The sequence below is a fragment of the Fringilla coelebs genome (assembly GCF_963513975.1).
Source record: "Fringilla coelebs genome assembly, chromosome: 3".
NCBI lineage: Eukaryota > Metazoa > Chordata > Aves > Passeriformes > Fringillidae > Fringilla > Fringilla coelebs.
This window is the reverse complement of record NC_140030.1, coordinates 41,810,121-41,826,072: the sequence shown is the minus strand read 5'-3', so window position 1 is coordinate 41,826,072 and position 15,952 is coordinate 41,810,121. Positions and strand designations below refer to the sequence as shown.

Sequence of the window (15,952 nt, the reverse complement as noted above, 5' to 3'; positions counted from 1 at the left end):
TTGTTTGAACTGAAACAAATCTATCTTTTCTACTCATAAAGGTACATGGCAGTGTTGGAGAGCCCTGGTGGATTTGGGTAGAAGACCCTACTAATGATCACATTTATCATTCAGAGTACTTCATCATTCAAAAGAAACAGGTAATGGACTTTATCCAGAATCTCACAGCATGACAAAAACAAAGTTAGTGAGATGTGGATTTGTCAGGTCAAACAGCATTTTGACCTAAGCAGACTTTCAGATCAGCAATACAGCTGTCAAATTCAGATGTACCTGATCAGCTTGGACTTCTACAAAGTTTTCTAAGCTCAAATGTCCCTTTTTCTCTTCCTTCTTTTCTGGGACACTTATTTTCAGGTGATAAAGAAAGACTGTAATGGTTTTGTCTATTAAAGAACAAAATGAAGAGCCAGCCTTATTTTTATCTTTGGAAGACTATGGAAGTAAAATATTTTATAAAGATGTAAATATTTGCACACATACTCTATTGTTTTGTGTTACCAAATGCTTATGGAAGTGAGGCAAACTATGATTTTTCAAGTTACTGATTTTTCTGTGCAGTAATTATTCTCTACATGTTTGCACTAGGTCATTACTAAAGAACCTCAGCTGCTGGTGTTCACAATCCCAATTTTTGAACCTCTTCCTTCTCAATATTACATTCGAGCTGTGTCTGATAGATGGCTAGGAGCAGAGGCTGTATGTATCATAAATTTTCAACATTTGATTCTTCCAGAGAGACATCCACCCCACACAGGTAACCTCAAATTTGATCATTTTGGTTTAATTGATATTGCTCATATTGGTTTTTCTTTTTTTTTTAATAGTAGTACAATAAGGGTCTTACTTCTGTTTCATTGGAGAAAAATGTATGGAATTTCACTTTGTGATATTTATTCTCCTGCTTTCTAAGCTTTTCAATTCCTCAACAAAATTCAGGAATTTTGGTTTTATCTGAGTATAACACCAGCTTTTTAGTTAGTCCAGATTCTCTATAAACCATAAGAAAACTGAACCTGTCATATAAAAGTAAGCAAATCTCTGTGTTACAATATGTCTTAGCTTAGTGCTTGCAAGCATTACCTTTCTTCTGGACTGGCTAAAAATAATCTTAGACTGTCTAATAAATGGCATTCAGCAAAGAACAAACAATGAAAATTTTGAAAATATGAAACATTTTCCTACTTTTGCTGAGAAATGTTTGTCATAGCAAGAACTGTTGCAGCACTGAACATACATTTCATCTCATCAAGTTGTGGCCGTTCCCTCCCCCTCCTTTTTTAACACTTGGCACAGAAGCATATGTTTGTGTTTTGCTTCTTTTTTTCTGGATACATAAATTGCTTTATGCATTCATTGGGCCTGATGTCATTGTAAAACCTTTCCTCTGTAATTACATTTGGCTCATCTCACAGTCTGCTGAGTGCCTTCAGAAATGCACAGTTCTCATACGGTGTTGTCCTTTGGCGTGCATAAATTCACATGTGTTTGTGAAGTGTTTAGCTATTGTTATACTGTACCTACACTGTCTGGAAAAGCATGTGTAACCTTTTTATCTAATTGACTGATCACTGACTACTATTCAGAAGAAACAGAAAGATATTTACACATCACCAGTTATGGAGACTCCAGGATTTATGGTAATTGATTTCAATTCCCATCTGGTTCCCACTCAACAACGAAGTACGTAGAGTCTCTGCTAGGCAAAAAACCCTTCTTTCTCCTCAACAGAGCCCAAGAAATCACTGTTTCAGTGGGAATGATAAAACAGCCATAAGGTATCAGTGAAAAGCATGTGAAGAATATTAGGCATCATTGCCTCAGTAGATTTTATGACTCCCATATCATACCTTAATGTGAAGCACCCTGAAAAGACAAGGAGACCTCCAGCCACAAAAAAAAACCAAACCCAAACTTCAAAGCAAGCATCTGCATAGCAGAATCACTGCAGTCTCCTTAATTTGGTAGGATTCCAAATCCAATCTGGTTATATATATCATCTTCCAAATTCCACAATCTCCAATTCTTTGGATAGCAGATGCCCTCAAGATATATTGAGAATCGTATATTGAAAAGCTGTTTGTTTATTTATTATGTCTTTAATTATACATTTAAAGGATAAGATGCAAAATTTAGCTGTACTCATCTGATTTGTATTACTCCATCAACTTGGAAACCCCCAAAGAATCCTTCCTTCTTAAAAAGATTTTTTCCCTTGAACTTGAAATGCTCCACATTCTGTTATCATAAGAAGCCGGACATACATATGATCTAACAGAGTGAGTTTAGAACTTACTACAAGTGGATAAAAAGAAAACAAGTATAAGAAAAAGATTGATATGCAAATAGCTGGTTCACAGCTATCAGAGTAGTTTAAAAATTACTTGTAGAATTATTTCAGAGCTATAAAACAACTTTTCATTTTTCTTCATCAAAGTGAGCAATTACCCAAATGTGTACTCTGGCATATGAGATAGTAAGTAAAACGTTTTTCAATGTAAACTGTTTTTCACTAAATTACTGGTTAATATATTTATCTTCATAACAAGCTATGTCATGGCATCTCTTGTCATCCACTTACTATTATTTTATGGTTTTAGAGCTTCTGGATCTTCAGCCTTTGCCTATCACAGCCTTGGGACATCCTGAATATGAAGTCCTGTACAAATTCACACACTTCAACCCTATTCAGACACAGATATTCCATACCCTCTATCACACAGACTGCAATGTTCTTCTTGGAGCTCCTACCGGTTCTGGAAAAACGGTTGCAGCTGAATTAGCCATCTTCAGAGTTTTTAACAAGTATCCCACATCAAAGGTTTGTAAAATAGGTCGACTAGTATAAATTTGTTGTGAGCATTTTTTCAGTAATAAAAGAGACTAGAGAAGACTATGGGGGACTGAATTTTACTTTCTCCAATTTTTATGTGTGGATACAAAATGGTAGTGCATTATGTGCATAATGCTTTAATTTTAACTATTTATTTTAATCAGTTGACAGCTAGTGTTAAATCTACAAAAATGACATGCAGGCATGCTGATTTCCTTTTCTTCCTTACTTAACAGCATTTCCTGCTTTAATCTCCTTCTACTAGCAGTGGTACAGCTTTATAACTATTAGTTCCCTTCTATGTGAGTACAGCTAGCCCAGTCTCTCTATTATTTAAACAAATAAGTTGCAATTAATTACTACAAGCCAATTTTCTGTTCCAGCTCCCCTTGTGTTCCAAATTGCCTAAAAGCTGGACAACTCGCCCTTTGGAGTTTTGTTTTCAAAGTGAATATATATATCTGCTTCTCAACTTAGCCATATTGTCTTAGTTAACCACATTTTAGCTTTAAAGTCTTTCAAAAATCTTTGTATCTGACTGGGAGATTTTTTTAAAAAGTGCAACCTTTCTATTAACAGAAATTCTATACATAAATTCCTTAATCATCTTTGAATTTAAATATCTTCATGTAATTTCTTAGTCCAAATTAGGTAAACAAGTCACTCATACACTTTCAACTTATCTGTGAGACATAAAAAATAGTCAAGTTCTCAAAGGAATGCATCTTTTAGGTTTTAATAAAGCTGGAAGCCTGGTTATGTATTTCAAAGGATATATGTGAACTCTTCATGTAGCAGTTTCTTCATTGTTCAAGAGCTTTAGAATTTTTAAGCATATATCTATAAGTAAATATGTTTTGTACATGTAAGCATATTCTCCTCTGCACTGCAGGCTTCTTTGAGAAAAATATTGTGACATTTTGCTTGAGATAATAAAAATTTTTATTAATATAATGACATAATTAGAAATCAGGTAAGGTGTCACTTGCCAGAAATTCAGATTATTTCTGTTTCAGAATGTTAACGTGTAGATTTTATACTCATGGCAACAAAAAACATTATTTACATAAGTGGGGTTTGGATTTTAAAAGGTGTGATAAATACTTCAATTTCAAGAAATTATTCTTTATCTGAATATTCTTAATTGCTCAGAAAAAACCCCATTATTTTCAGGCATTATGTCTGTTTTAAATATAATCCGGTTGTAGGTCATTTCAGGAACTCGGACCTTATTTATTTTATGGATCGTAAGTATGTTCGAATCTCACAAATGCCATGTGTTGTAGATACACTTTAATAAAGGTGCCTTGTTTTACTTCTAGTTTTGTGCTTTTCTTTTGCAGGCAGTGTATATTGCACCCTTGAAAGCACTCGTCCGTGAGAGGATTGAGGACTGGAAAGTTAGGATTGAAGAAAAGCTTGGTAAAAAGTATGTTTCTCCTTACCTAATCAGAGAAATGAGAAACAAAAGGGCGGCTCATCTAGTATGAGTAAAATCTCAAAATACTTATGAGTATTTCAAAAAGGGCTTTGGTTTTATACTGTCCTTCAAATTTCTAGCACTTGAAAAGTTCCATCAATAGTCACTGATAGATCAAAACTGAGATCAAAAGTGATAGATCAAAAGTGATAGATCAAAATCAGAACTAAGAAAGGGATACACTTTGATACCCAGCTATTTTCCTTCTCCTTCCTTGTCAGTCTAAAAAAAAAAAAGCTCAGATTTTACTCCACAATATCCTTGGAAATTGAAAATGTAAGTCAAACTAAACTCTCCTTAGAAACTTCAGCTGCAAGGAGCATACAGGCCTTGCATGAACTATATAATAAGAGTCACACTATGCCCTTCATATATAAATTAATATAATTTTATTCCTTAGTAACATTAATTTCTTGCTGATCTTCCCAGGTGTTGGAGTTGAGCCATTACTTTATGATTTATAAGGTATATCAGTCATGTTGATGCTTTCCAAAATTATAGTGTCCTGAATTAAAATTTGTATGCATAGGATGCATTATTTAGGGCCTTCACCTTCTCCACATATAGTCTTTTTCCTACGTTAAGCTCAAAGCACACCACAAGAGAAAGAGATGCTGCTCTGTGTCAATGAAATTATCAGTAATATTCCTTTTGTTATCACAGAAATGAGATAAAATATTTTATGGTACTATATTTTTTTTTGAAATTTACAATTGCTTGTGACTATAATGTTTAACAGAATATACACATCACTTTTAGGAATTTTTGTTTGATGTTCAGCTGGATTTAGAATGTGTCATTGAAATGTCTAAACCCCATTATAATGGATCCATCTAAAATGATGGGACATTGCAAATGCTGCAAACAATTGGAAAAAATCTGCTAATCTTCTTCAAAAAGTAATCTGAGGCTAATCTTTGCACCAGTCTTAATGGACCTTCACCAACAAATGCAATACCCACTGCAGTTTAGCCTCATTATTCAAACCAGAGATCTATGCAGAACAGCAGGCAGCAACTTGGTAGCCTCCATGAAAGCTTTCATCCTGTCTGTGACAGGATGTTATGGTTCACATTACATCATACCAGTATTATGTTATCTTCATTTTGAAGAACTAACTGTTGGTTGGGACTCATATTCTTCCTCTTCTTTCTGTATGGTTTTCCTAAGGAATGGTATTTGGTATTTATACAGTATTTACTAGGAAAACAAAGAGGCAGGTTTATTTACTTATAACAATTTTGAAAATCCTATTAAATGTATTTGACAAGAAGGAAAATTACTTTGCTTTATTTTGTTTCTTTCCTCTTTTAGGAATTTAAGTTAAGGTGTAAATATTTTAACATTATGTTGTAAAGCTCTGTAAAGCCAAGCCACTGTCCTTCTTGATTACAGGGTTGTAGAATTGACAGGAGATGTGACTCCTGATATGAGAGCTATTGCCCAAGCAGACCTAATTGTTACTACCCCAGAGAAGTGGGATGGTGTCAGCAGAAGCTGGCAGAACAGAAGCTATGTTCAAAAAGTTGCCATTCTCATCATTGATGAGATACATCTTCTAGGTGAGCATGTTTACCTGCTTTTGATCAGAATCACTGCTAAATTTGAAGAAGTGTGCTGGTACTTATGATGTGAATATACATCTTGACATCTGAACCTTTCCTTTTTCTCTGTTTTTCCATTTACTTTTCATTTACTAGGGGATGAGAGAGGCCCAGTGTTGGAAGTCATTGTGTCTCGAACAAACTTTATCTCGTCTCACACTGAGAAGCCAGTAAGAGTGGTTGGTTTATCCACTGCTTTAGCAAATGCCAGAGACCTTGCTGACTGGCTAAACATTAATCAGGTATGAAAAAAATTTACATGCAGGAAAACAAAGTAGCAATTGGTAAGATAATTCAAGGTTAAACTTGAAAAAAATCTTCTCTTATAGATGGGTCTGTTCAACTTCCGACCATCAGTGCGCCCAGTTCCGCTGGAGGTGCACATCCAGGGCTTCCCTGGCCAGCATTACTGTCCTCGCATGGCCAGCATGAACAAACCTGCTTTTCAGGGTAAGCAACCAGCTCCCAGAGCTTTTCCTTCTTTCTCTAAAAGAAAAAGGGACTTTGCACAGTTCATTTGCAGCACATTTGCAACATGTGTTAGTGTATGTACTCTTGGCATGTATTGGGAGAATCTGCTCCGCTAATGGCCCAGAGCTATTTGTCTGAAACATAAAGTGTGCTGCAAATGCAACATGTAACAGAGGAATGAAATGTATTTAGAACAGAAGAATAAAATTAGTGCTAGTGAAGGGGAAATAAAATGTGTTTTCTCTTAGTGTTTGACACCAGAAAGAAATATTCGTGTAAAAATATTGGAAATTTAGAAAGCAATAAAATCATTCATATTATTAATCTGCTGAGGTATTTTCATATGGACCACTGCATGTTAGCATTAAAAAAATTGTGAACAGAAGTTGCAAGTCAGGCTAACCTCCTATAATTCTAGTTTCAAAGCAATAACCATAAAATTTAAAATTTGTAGTGCATCCAGATATGCTTCTGTTTCCAATTTTTTATTCTTAACCAAGCTGGCAAGCACTATAGATTTAAGAAAAGCTCTCTTGTATTTTATTTGAACATGTTTTGTTTTGGTTACATAAGGAATATTTATTATATCAATTAAAAATAACCTCCAAAATAAATTTTGTGGTGTGAACTGCTGTTGATTGTGAGGTGACATTTGTGAGGGGACTTTTTAGCTGCTTTAATTAGCCTTATGACAGAAGCAAAGTATTGATTGTGGACTAGAGACCAATCTTGACAGCTCGGATTATTTACACCTCCACAAGAGCATTGTACAAAAACACTAATGAACAATAAATCTGTCTTGGGCTGTTCTGCTACACCTGTTCCTGGAGCAACAAAAATCCATTAGATGTTGGTCTTTTAAAATATTTAGATATATTGGCGTATATAGTTGTAAGATATAAATACGCATGAATTATCCTATTTCAATAATTTCACAACTGCATTGCGTGTGTACGTGCAGGAGCACATGCTGGGTAGTGTTCATGAACTGCAGAATAGTATGTGCTGGTGGGCAGTATGAAATAGTTTTCAGAAATTAACAAGACATAAATTTAATTGCTTGAATGAGAATTACATGAGGAAACACACAAACGGGGATTTATAAGTGGTTTTGAGAGAGTATTTGAAATTCTAGGTACACCTCTTTACGCTTCTAGTGCTTGTTGATGTTAGAAAATATGTATAAATATGATTTATTGCGCGCTCTGTTCCCGACTTGTTTGACATGATACAGTCAAGGTTATTTTAGCATTTTCATGGCAATACTTATTCCTGAGACCATAAAAATTTCCCTGCAACCTGAAACTTTTCAAAGATGGGCTGAGCAAGATAATGCTATTTTAAAAAGTCCTAAAACCTAATTGGTTTAAATGTATCATAATTGGTTTAAATATATCAGACTAGTTAGCTGGCACAGAAACCAAGTTCTCTTATACTGTAATGCCCGCTTTTACAGCAGCTGGTGAAAAGTCACTTTCTGCTTTTTTTACCTTTTCTGATATTGGTAGATTGAAGTGATCCTCTGTAGGCTGACATGAGTTTATGCAGTTCAAGCTCTAGGTCAGGCAGAAAGCAAATTTTAGACCTTCATGGCACTGAGTCTGAGACAACGTACCCCAACAGTGTAGAAAAAGCATTTACATACTTATTAGACTTATGAGACAGAGAAATTCACAAGCCTGATGTCTAGGAAGCTTGTCTAGATGTTGTGGTATTTTGTTGGGTTTTTTCCCATAACTAGTTCTCTTAATTAGCTGACAGTGTTCACTGAAGTAGCTGAAGGGAAACTGGGACTCAGCTAAGTGTAGTTTTATGGCCTTTGGTTCAGAGTTGGTGTATTCTCACCTCAGTTGAATCCATCCAGCAGAAAAAAGGCTCAGTAGACATACCTCAATGTCATCTGCAGGGAGGTCTATCAGCTGTCATGGGATTGCAAAGGGAAACTCTCATTTTTGTCGTTAAAGGGTCTAATTCTCAAATTCTGTTTTGCTCAACAGCAATTCGGAGTCATTCTCCAGCCAAGCCTGTTCTTATTTTTGTGTCATCCAGACGTCAGACAAGGCTTACTGCCTTAGATCTCATAGCTTTCCTAGCCACAGAGGATGATCCCAAACAATGGCTGAAGATGGATGAAAGAGAGGTAGAATCATTTCACCTTCCTCATTTGTGCTTTGCTTCTATCTTACTGATGTTTGTTTGAAAAAAAAATACATCTGAAACAAAAGAGTCGTTTGAGGGTAGATCTTGAAAGAGTTGTGCATATGCTAAATTTCCCTATGTATTAAAAGTAGTGACATCATTAAGGCTATAGAAGCGTCTGTGCAAGAGCTGAACTTCAGAACACAAACTCTTTTATCTTTGTTTTTTCCTGCATATCTTATTAATGCTAGTTCCATGGTCCCAGACAACATATATCACATGGTGCAAGTCTTTGATACCAAGATAAGACAAAGACTAAAAGAAAGAGGGCTAGTGCTCTCTAAAGTTTACAGCTGGACATCTGTGACTTATAGATGTTAAGCTGAAATCTAAACCAAATCTCTTTCGGTGTTTTAAGAGAAAAATCATCCTTCTCATAAGATGCATTATGTATATGTATTTGCATATATATCTTTGTGAATATATGTACCTATGTATATACATGCATCCATCTATATTCCTAGATAGATAGATATACTGCAGAACCAATCATTTAGCAATGGTTCAGTCTTGCATATCAATGAAATAAATCAATTATATTAAAAAGTAAAGAAACCTTCTGCCAAGATTTTTTTTAAATTTAAAGGTTGCAAAGTCGAACACTTAGATGTTAAACAATACTAGCAGAAAGACTTATTTTTTACTCTTTTTCAAGAAATATAATCTTTAATTACATTTTCTTTTTTTTAATCTTCTTTTATTTACTGCAAAACATGAATGATGGCAAAATAATAAACAACCTTTCAATATTCTCTTTTATCTGTATTCTTGAAACTGTATACCAGATTATATTTAATTCACTCAGTTCAGCACCTGCTCTGAATGCAGTATTATTTATTTTACTCTGCACTAATGGTCCTGATTATAGTATGTCATTGCTGCAAAACAGGTTTTTCTGATCGATACTCAGATTTACTAGATTTTTGGAGACTAGCTTTCTCTAATTATTGCAAATCTTCTACTAGGAATTTCTGTGATAATTTAGGATCAGAACGCAGCAAAATGCAGGAATCATAAATATAAAGTACAAGTTGAATACTGTATGTATATTTTTATGTCATATAAATATGAATATAAATACATCATATAAATAGATCATTTATATATAATATTATGCAATTATAAATATTATATACACAAAAGCATAGGTTTCTAGATTATATTATTTGTGTTTGTTTGCTCTTTGCCAAAAAAATAAAATGGGATTTCCCAGAGATAAAGAATAACATCTTTATCCTTTCTGTTTTGGATGGATTTTAAAACAGAAAATGGCTGTCTTGGCTGAAAAACCCCTGTTACTAAAGCATATCTCAACCTGATGGTGCTTTTCTAGCTGTATAGCCTCTATTTAATGTTTTCTTGTACCTAATAGAAACATTTCATATCCAAGTTGTTATTATTACTTAGTGGAGTACTCTAGTACCTGCTGCTGGTTTACTGCAGTAATCTCACCTAGAGCTGGAACATGCACTGTGCAGCTTGCCCTACATGACTTGCATTAATATGAATAGTTTCCCCATGTCCTGGGAGCCACTGCTGTTCTGAAAAGAACTGTAACTGAAGCTTCTTCACTCGCTGGAAAAGGGTTTTCTATTAGGAGTCTTTGAATTTCATGTTTCTGAATAAGCCTCTGAAGGTTTTGAAATAGGAGCCAACAAGGACAAGCAGACTTTGCATTTATTAGTTTAATAACATTTGCATATGATTTGTATTTGAATTAATAAGCTGAATGTTTGGAGCATGAGATACCTACCGAGTTACTCGGTTCTGATTACGTAAATGTAAAAGACTGAGGATTAAGTTCTAAGTTGTTATATCTTACCACTATTATGCAGAACACAATTCTGTTTGAAGTACCCACAATTTCAAGTGGACATTTCTTTGGGCAATTATGGGACTAGTTTGTAGTTTTGTGTTTTAAATGAGCATGATTAGCCTGAGTTTCATTTGACATTGAAGCAAAGGACAAAGCTCTAGTAGTGCTGCATACGTAGTATATATCCTACCCAATTTTTTGATAATAATCTAATAATAATAAAAATTAATAATAATTTAGGGGGTTTTAATTTTAAAAAATTAATCTCAAGTAATATTGAAGTCAGAATTAGACAGGAAATAGACCAAATTCTCTCCAGACCACTATAAAATTTTTAAGTTTGAAAAGTAGAACTAGCAAATACTTTATAGCAGGCGTTTCATGTCTTAAGCCTTTTCCAAAATTTCAATTTTGGAAATTTTCTCAATTTTGGAAAGTTTCTCAATTCCATATGGGATTAAAATGGACCAGTCAGAATAATTAAATTTTGTTGCCTTTTAAACAACATTTTTTTTCTGTCAGTTTTTCACATTTGGGTTTTTTTTTTTGCCAACCACTATTCCTTTACAGAGAGTTACAGATAAATTACTTTATTTTCAAAATAGTTGTAATTCTTAACTGTGAAGTATTTTGAGATATAAGAGATTTTTCATGGGTGTAGAGAAAGTTAGCAAGCTGTATAGCAGACCATGGCATTTTTCTTCAGTCAGCCTTATTATACATAATACATATTATGCTTAATATTAATTTTGGCTGGCATAAGATTCCTTTGAGAACTCGTTAGTAAGTTTTGTTTAATGGTGTAATTGGGTTTGCTGCATGATGGCTGAAAGTTCATCTGTTTATGTTAGCTTCCCAGTAGATTTTTTAAGGCTTCTTGAAATGTTCTAAAGCAGTGCCATCCATAATAGCTTCTAAAGGACTGATGTTGAGGTAGAGACAGATTCTTACAGCCATTAAATAGGTTATTTCTTTGTTCTTCTTTGTGATGGTATCAGAGAGATTCAGGCCTTGTGGGGAAGAGACTGGAATGCAGCAGAGACCAGTACTGATTCTTTGTTAATGTGTTGTTAGCTATACTAGGTCTTTGTTTATCAGCTATGCCATCATGTTAGCTTCACTCATCTTCTCTGTAGAGATTCTCTCTGTGGTGGTAAACCAGGCTCTTGTTTGAAGCTTGTGATGAATGATTCTGTTCACAAACTTCCGGGCTGCTTTTCACAGTGCTCTCAGATAACAGGCAAATCCACTTCCATTTCTGCCACTCGGCTCCAAATATCAAATTCAGGCAGCATATCAATCAGTTATATTTCAAATGACATGAACTTGCATGAACCTTCTGGAAAACATATTTGTATGTATAAGTGACGTATAGAAACAACCCTTCTACTGTTGCCACCAAAGTAGATAACAGCGTGCCTGGATCATGGAGGAATGCAAGATGTTCTTTCCTTCAAGGGACTCATTATCTAACAGGTGCAGCTGAATTATGGTCAAGAAGGAATTTTGTCATACAGGCATCTACTGAAAAATAGATATCATAGGCAGCTTCATTAGGTTTTGGGAATGGTTCTTCCTGGACATTTTCCTTGAATTTCATGTCTGATATGCAGGTTTTGGCTCATACCCATTACAAAATTCAGAAAGTGGAAAGGCATTCAGAAAGTTGAGGCAGCAGTCAGTCTTCATAAAACTGGCCAGTACTTAATGAAAATTGTTGTTTCTAGTATTGCTCAGTTTTGCAGTTCTGCTGGGCCTGTTGCTGCACTAAAATAGTTAAATTTGTTTCATAGATTCTATCCAACTAAGTTTCACGCTCTGTGCATGCTTTTTTGTGAAGAAATGGCCACTCAAAGACCTGATGCATTACATATACTTTCGTCTTACCAGGGAAGTCTCCAATGATGTTTGAAATACCCTACTTACCAGGATTTGTAGCTGATGCTTTAAAGCTCACCCCTACATTTTCCAACTGCACGTGCAGACATTCTTCAGGATTTAAGCAACACTGCTACAGTTCATCCAGAGTATGAGTGGGCAGTCTCTAGGATAAAAAGAATAGTTCCCTTTAGTACCTTCATGATGTTTTTTTAATTTTTCTGTAAGTTGCATTGTCCATATGCATTCAAAAATTTCTCTCTCTTACAATGTGCCCCAAGACTGAGCTTATTTTTCAACAAAGACTGAAGACACAAGAGCAGAAGCTGTTTTCCTTGCCATCTGCAATAATAGCAAGGATTCTTCATTAGACATCACTCTGTAAAGATTGTCCTGGCCATGCTTTTGAGGCACAGGTGCATCATGACAGAAATGTGAATGGGCAGTGCCATCTCAAAGAGGAGACTGCATCTGCAAATAGAGTGATTCTTCATTTCTTTTTCTTGTTCTTTGATGCCAACATGCCCATGGAAAAAGAAAATGTTATGCTTACCCTGGTTTTTTTTTGTATATTCATTAGGGGATTTTAAATTATACATTTACTAGCTAAAATTCTAATTTGGACTTGTCAGCCAGGACTGTCATGTTCAAGCTTGTGAGCCATTACTTATCTTGTTAAAAGGGACAATAGCTCAGATTACCGTTTTGGAGACAGACAGTGCCACCAGTTTCTGATGGTCAGCTTGGCTAAGATCAGTTATACTGTTCTACATTAGGAGCTGACTAAAGAGGAACAAGTCCTTCTCTGTCACAAAATGCATCTACATCTGTGGTGGCAGAAAATGTTGCAATCTTTTTACAACATAATTTATTAGAATCAAGTTTTCAGTTTATTTATTTTTCTCTAATGTTTTTACAGCCTTTTGTTTTTAACCTAAAACAAAAGTACAAAAGTAGTATTTATGGTTTATTGTTTGAAGTTAGAATGCAGTTCTCACCAGCAGACAAGCAGGGTGTTTTCTTATTTGTTTGGTGGGGTTTCTTTAAAAATTTATTCCCTGTCCAGATACTTGGATTTATTTTTCTTTAATATTTACAGTGCAAGGAGGGAGAAGAATGTACCAGTGTACATAGTTTTAACTTAACCACAGTGGGTTTTGCATTCTGCTTTGTGCATCATTTGGCCATCTGCATCTTGTTAAGACTGTTCTTTATGAAACTTCTAGAAATAACTGTTATCTTTTAGCACAAAGATACCTGCAGTAATATTCAATAGCATCCATATCAGGCAATAGTTTGCTTCTACAGAATTCAAGGGCTCTTGAATGAAGGACATTCATTGACTTCAGAAGAATGAATCAGACCAATCCTGATTTTGCCATTTTAGACATGTGAGTTTATAAACATGTGTGCAATAATTATGGATTAGTACGTGTGTGTTTGTACAGTGTGGAAATACACATGGCTGTATGTGTGAAAGGGAATTAAATTTTACCAATAGTCAGTTTGCATTGTTAATAAAAACAAACAAAGAAAAACCCCAAACCAACAAAAAAATCTTAAAAATTCTTGGAAAGACAAAAGATGGCTTTTCCTTCCCTAACCTTTAAATCAAACAACCTATTATCTCCATGTTAATGTTTTGAGGTAATGTTGTGCTATAAAACAAGAATAGAAGAATGTGGTCTGTGTCATGAACAGGCATATTGCTGTCATTTAAAGGTGTCTTTTAGTGTTAAATGTTTTATTGTATTATTATATATTATTAAATATGATTTAATAATATATCTCAACTGTTTAAAACACATTTTTAAATGTTCCTTGAAAAATATTATTTGAGTTTTTTTAGGCAGCTAGTTCTGTGTGGCATAGCTCTGTAGTAGAAGCCAATTCTTCATCAAAAATAATTTTGTGAGATTTTTTTTTTTCCTGCCTTTTAAGATTAGGAGGGTACCCAAGAATGATTTCTAAGCGTTTCAGTCATTATAGAAGTTCAACTTCCTTCTACAAGATGTTGGTTTTATGACACAAAAGTGTGTCATAAAAATTAACATTTAGTTATAACAAGGAGATGTTTTTATTTCATTTAACATCTGTAGCAGATGTGAAATATGTAATTATTTTTGTAAAAGACTTCATAACTTTCACGATTCTTTTGTTTGGCAGATCTTTCTTCTATTGGGCATTTTAGACAATTGATAAGCATTATTCAGTGGCATATGGTCTGAGTCTGACGTGCTTTGAAAAGAGTAGAGAGTACTAATAATGAGGATTCTGTGAAAATGGGAAAACCAGCACAACAGATATGCTTTGAGAAAGTATGGGGTTTTAGCATCTTGAAACAATATATCACACTCAAAGGGACAGAATTGGGCTGCACAATCTGTTAGCTCATTCTTGTCCAATCTGGTCTCCTCCTTTCTTTTGGAGCCAGCATTGTCATCAACTTGCTGAATTATACTCTGACTGGAATGTATTTCAGGCACAGGGTAATGTATCTGCTTAAATGGAATCCTATCTTTCTACAAAAGCTTTTTAAGTATAATAAATTTAAAATATAAAAAAAAAAGTTCTATTAGCTTAAAGTAAATGGTTCAACAGTTTACATATGTGCAGGAACAAAGAAAATTACTACTTAGTAGTTTGACAAAAATCTGGTTTGTTTAGAAATTAGAATAGAAAATGTAGAAATAAAGTTTATTTTAAAATATTTTGCAGTGCTACCAGGTTCCCAAATTGGTTTTCAGGAGATATTTTATTTTTTTTCATCAAAAAAGAAAAAAAAAAAGCTATGAAAGATAGGCAACCTTTCAGTATGCGCCTGATCCTGCTTGTGTATGAGTCCAGGGAAAAATCCCTTCCTGACATTAAGCTCTCTTCATTGGTGTGGTACAGGGCTTTTTTTAATGCAGTACAGTTTGTATTTCCTTGTATTTTAATTTTTTTTTCCTTTTCTTAAGATAACATGGATTTCATTTATCCTTCTGTGAGTAAAACTACATGACAGTTGTTTTCAGAAAGATAAATAGTAACTCAGAATAGCAATTCAGAAATGTTAGATTTGTTTTATAGTCACAGTGCTGTGTCTGTTTCTTGTTAATGAACCTATTAATTGTGCCATTATTTCTTAATAGAAAGTTATAATATTCTTACACTACACTGACATAAGGGAGTTACATTTTTAAATAAATTGTCATGAGAATTTTAAGCCTTGGATTGTGCCTATGGGTAAAACAGTTATGTTTATTACAGTGATTTATGTGAAAGTAAGGGGTCAGCTAAAAATGACTAGGATTCCCTGCTGCTAAAATGACAGGAGAGCAGTACATGTGCCAGTGCTCCTGCTAAGGGTTCTTTAGTTTTCCTGTGGTAAATTACACTGCTTTGCAGGTATGACTAACAGCACCACAGGCCGCCGCTGTAATACGAGTCAGAGGGGAAAAAAAATAACCACCACTGATTGTAAAAGCAAGAAGAACATCTTAGAATAAATTACCAGCAGTGTGAATTTAGGATGTTTTGTGCTGGCAACTCTATGGCAGAAAGGTTTAGCTCAGTTTGTGTACTGGAAATAGCTCCCAGTGTAAAACTGCATGTGCTGAAGGAGCAGTCTAATCACTATAGACTAATCCCAATCAGCTAATTTGATCCCTGTACTGTTTTAGAGGAAA

At 34.6% G+C, this 15,952-nt stretch overlaps 1 protein-coding gene across 1 annotated transcript in view; it reads left to right on the top strand.

Moving 5' to 3' along the window:
• Positions 1-15,952, top strand: part of ASCC3 (activating signal cointegrator 1 complex subunit 3) — a 251,253-nt gene that overhangs the window by 176,432 nt on the left and 58,869 nt on the right. The window contains exons 23-30 of the mRNA XM_084201554.1: positions 42-140; positions 589-757; positions 2,601-2,821; positions 4,177-4,262; positions 5,709-5,875; positions 6,014-6,159; positions 6,247-6,367; positions 8,386-8,528. Coding sequence (XP_084057680.1) covers positions 42-140; positions 589-757; positions 2,601-2,821; positions 4,177-4,262; positions 5,709-5,875; positions 6,014-6,159; positions 6,247-6,367; positions 8,386-8,528 — 1,152 coding nt within the window. The remainder of the gene's footprint in view (positions 1-41; positions 141-588; positions 758-2,600; positions 2,822-4,176; positions 4,263-5,708; positions 5,876-6,013; positions 6,160-6,246; positions 6,368-8,385; positions 8,529-15,952) is intronic.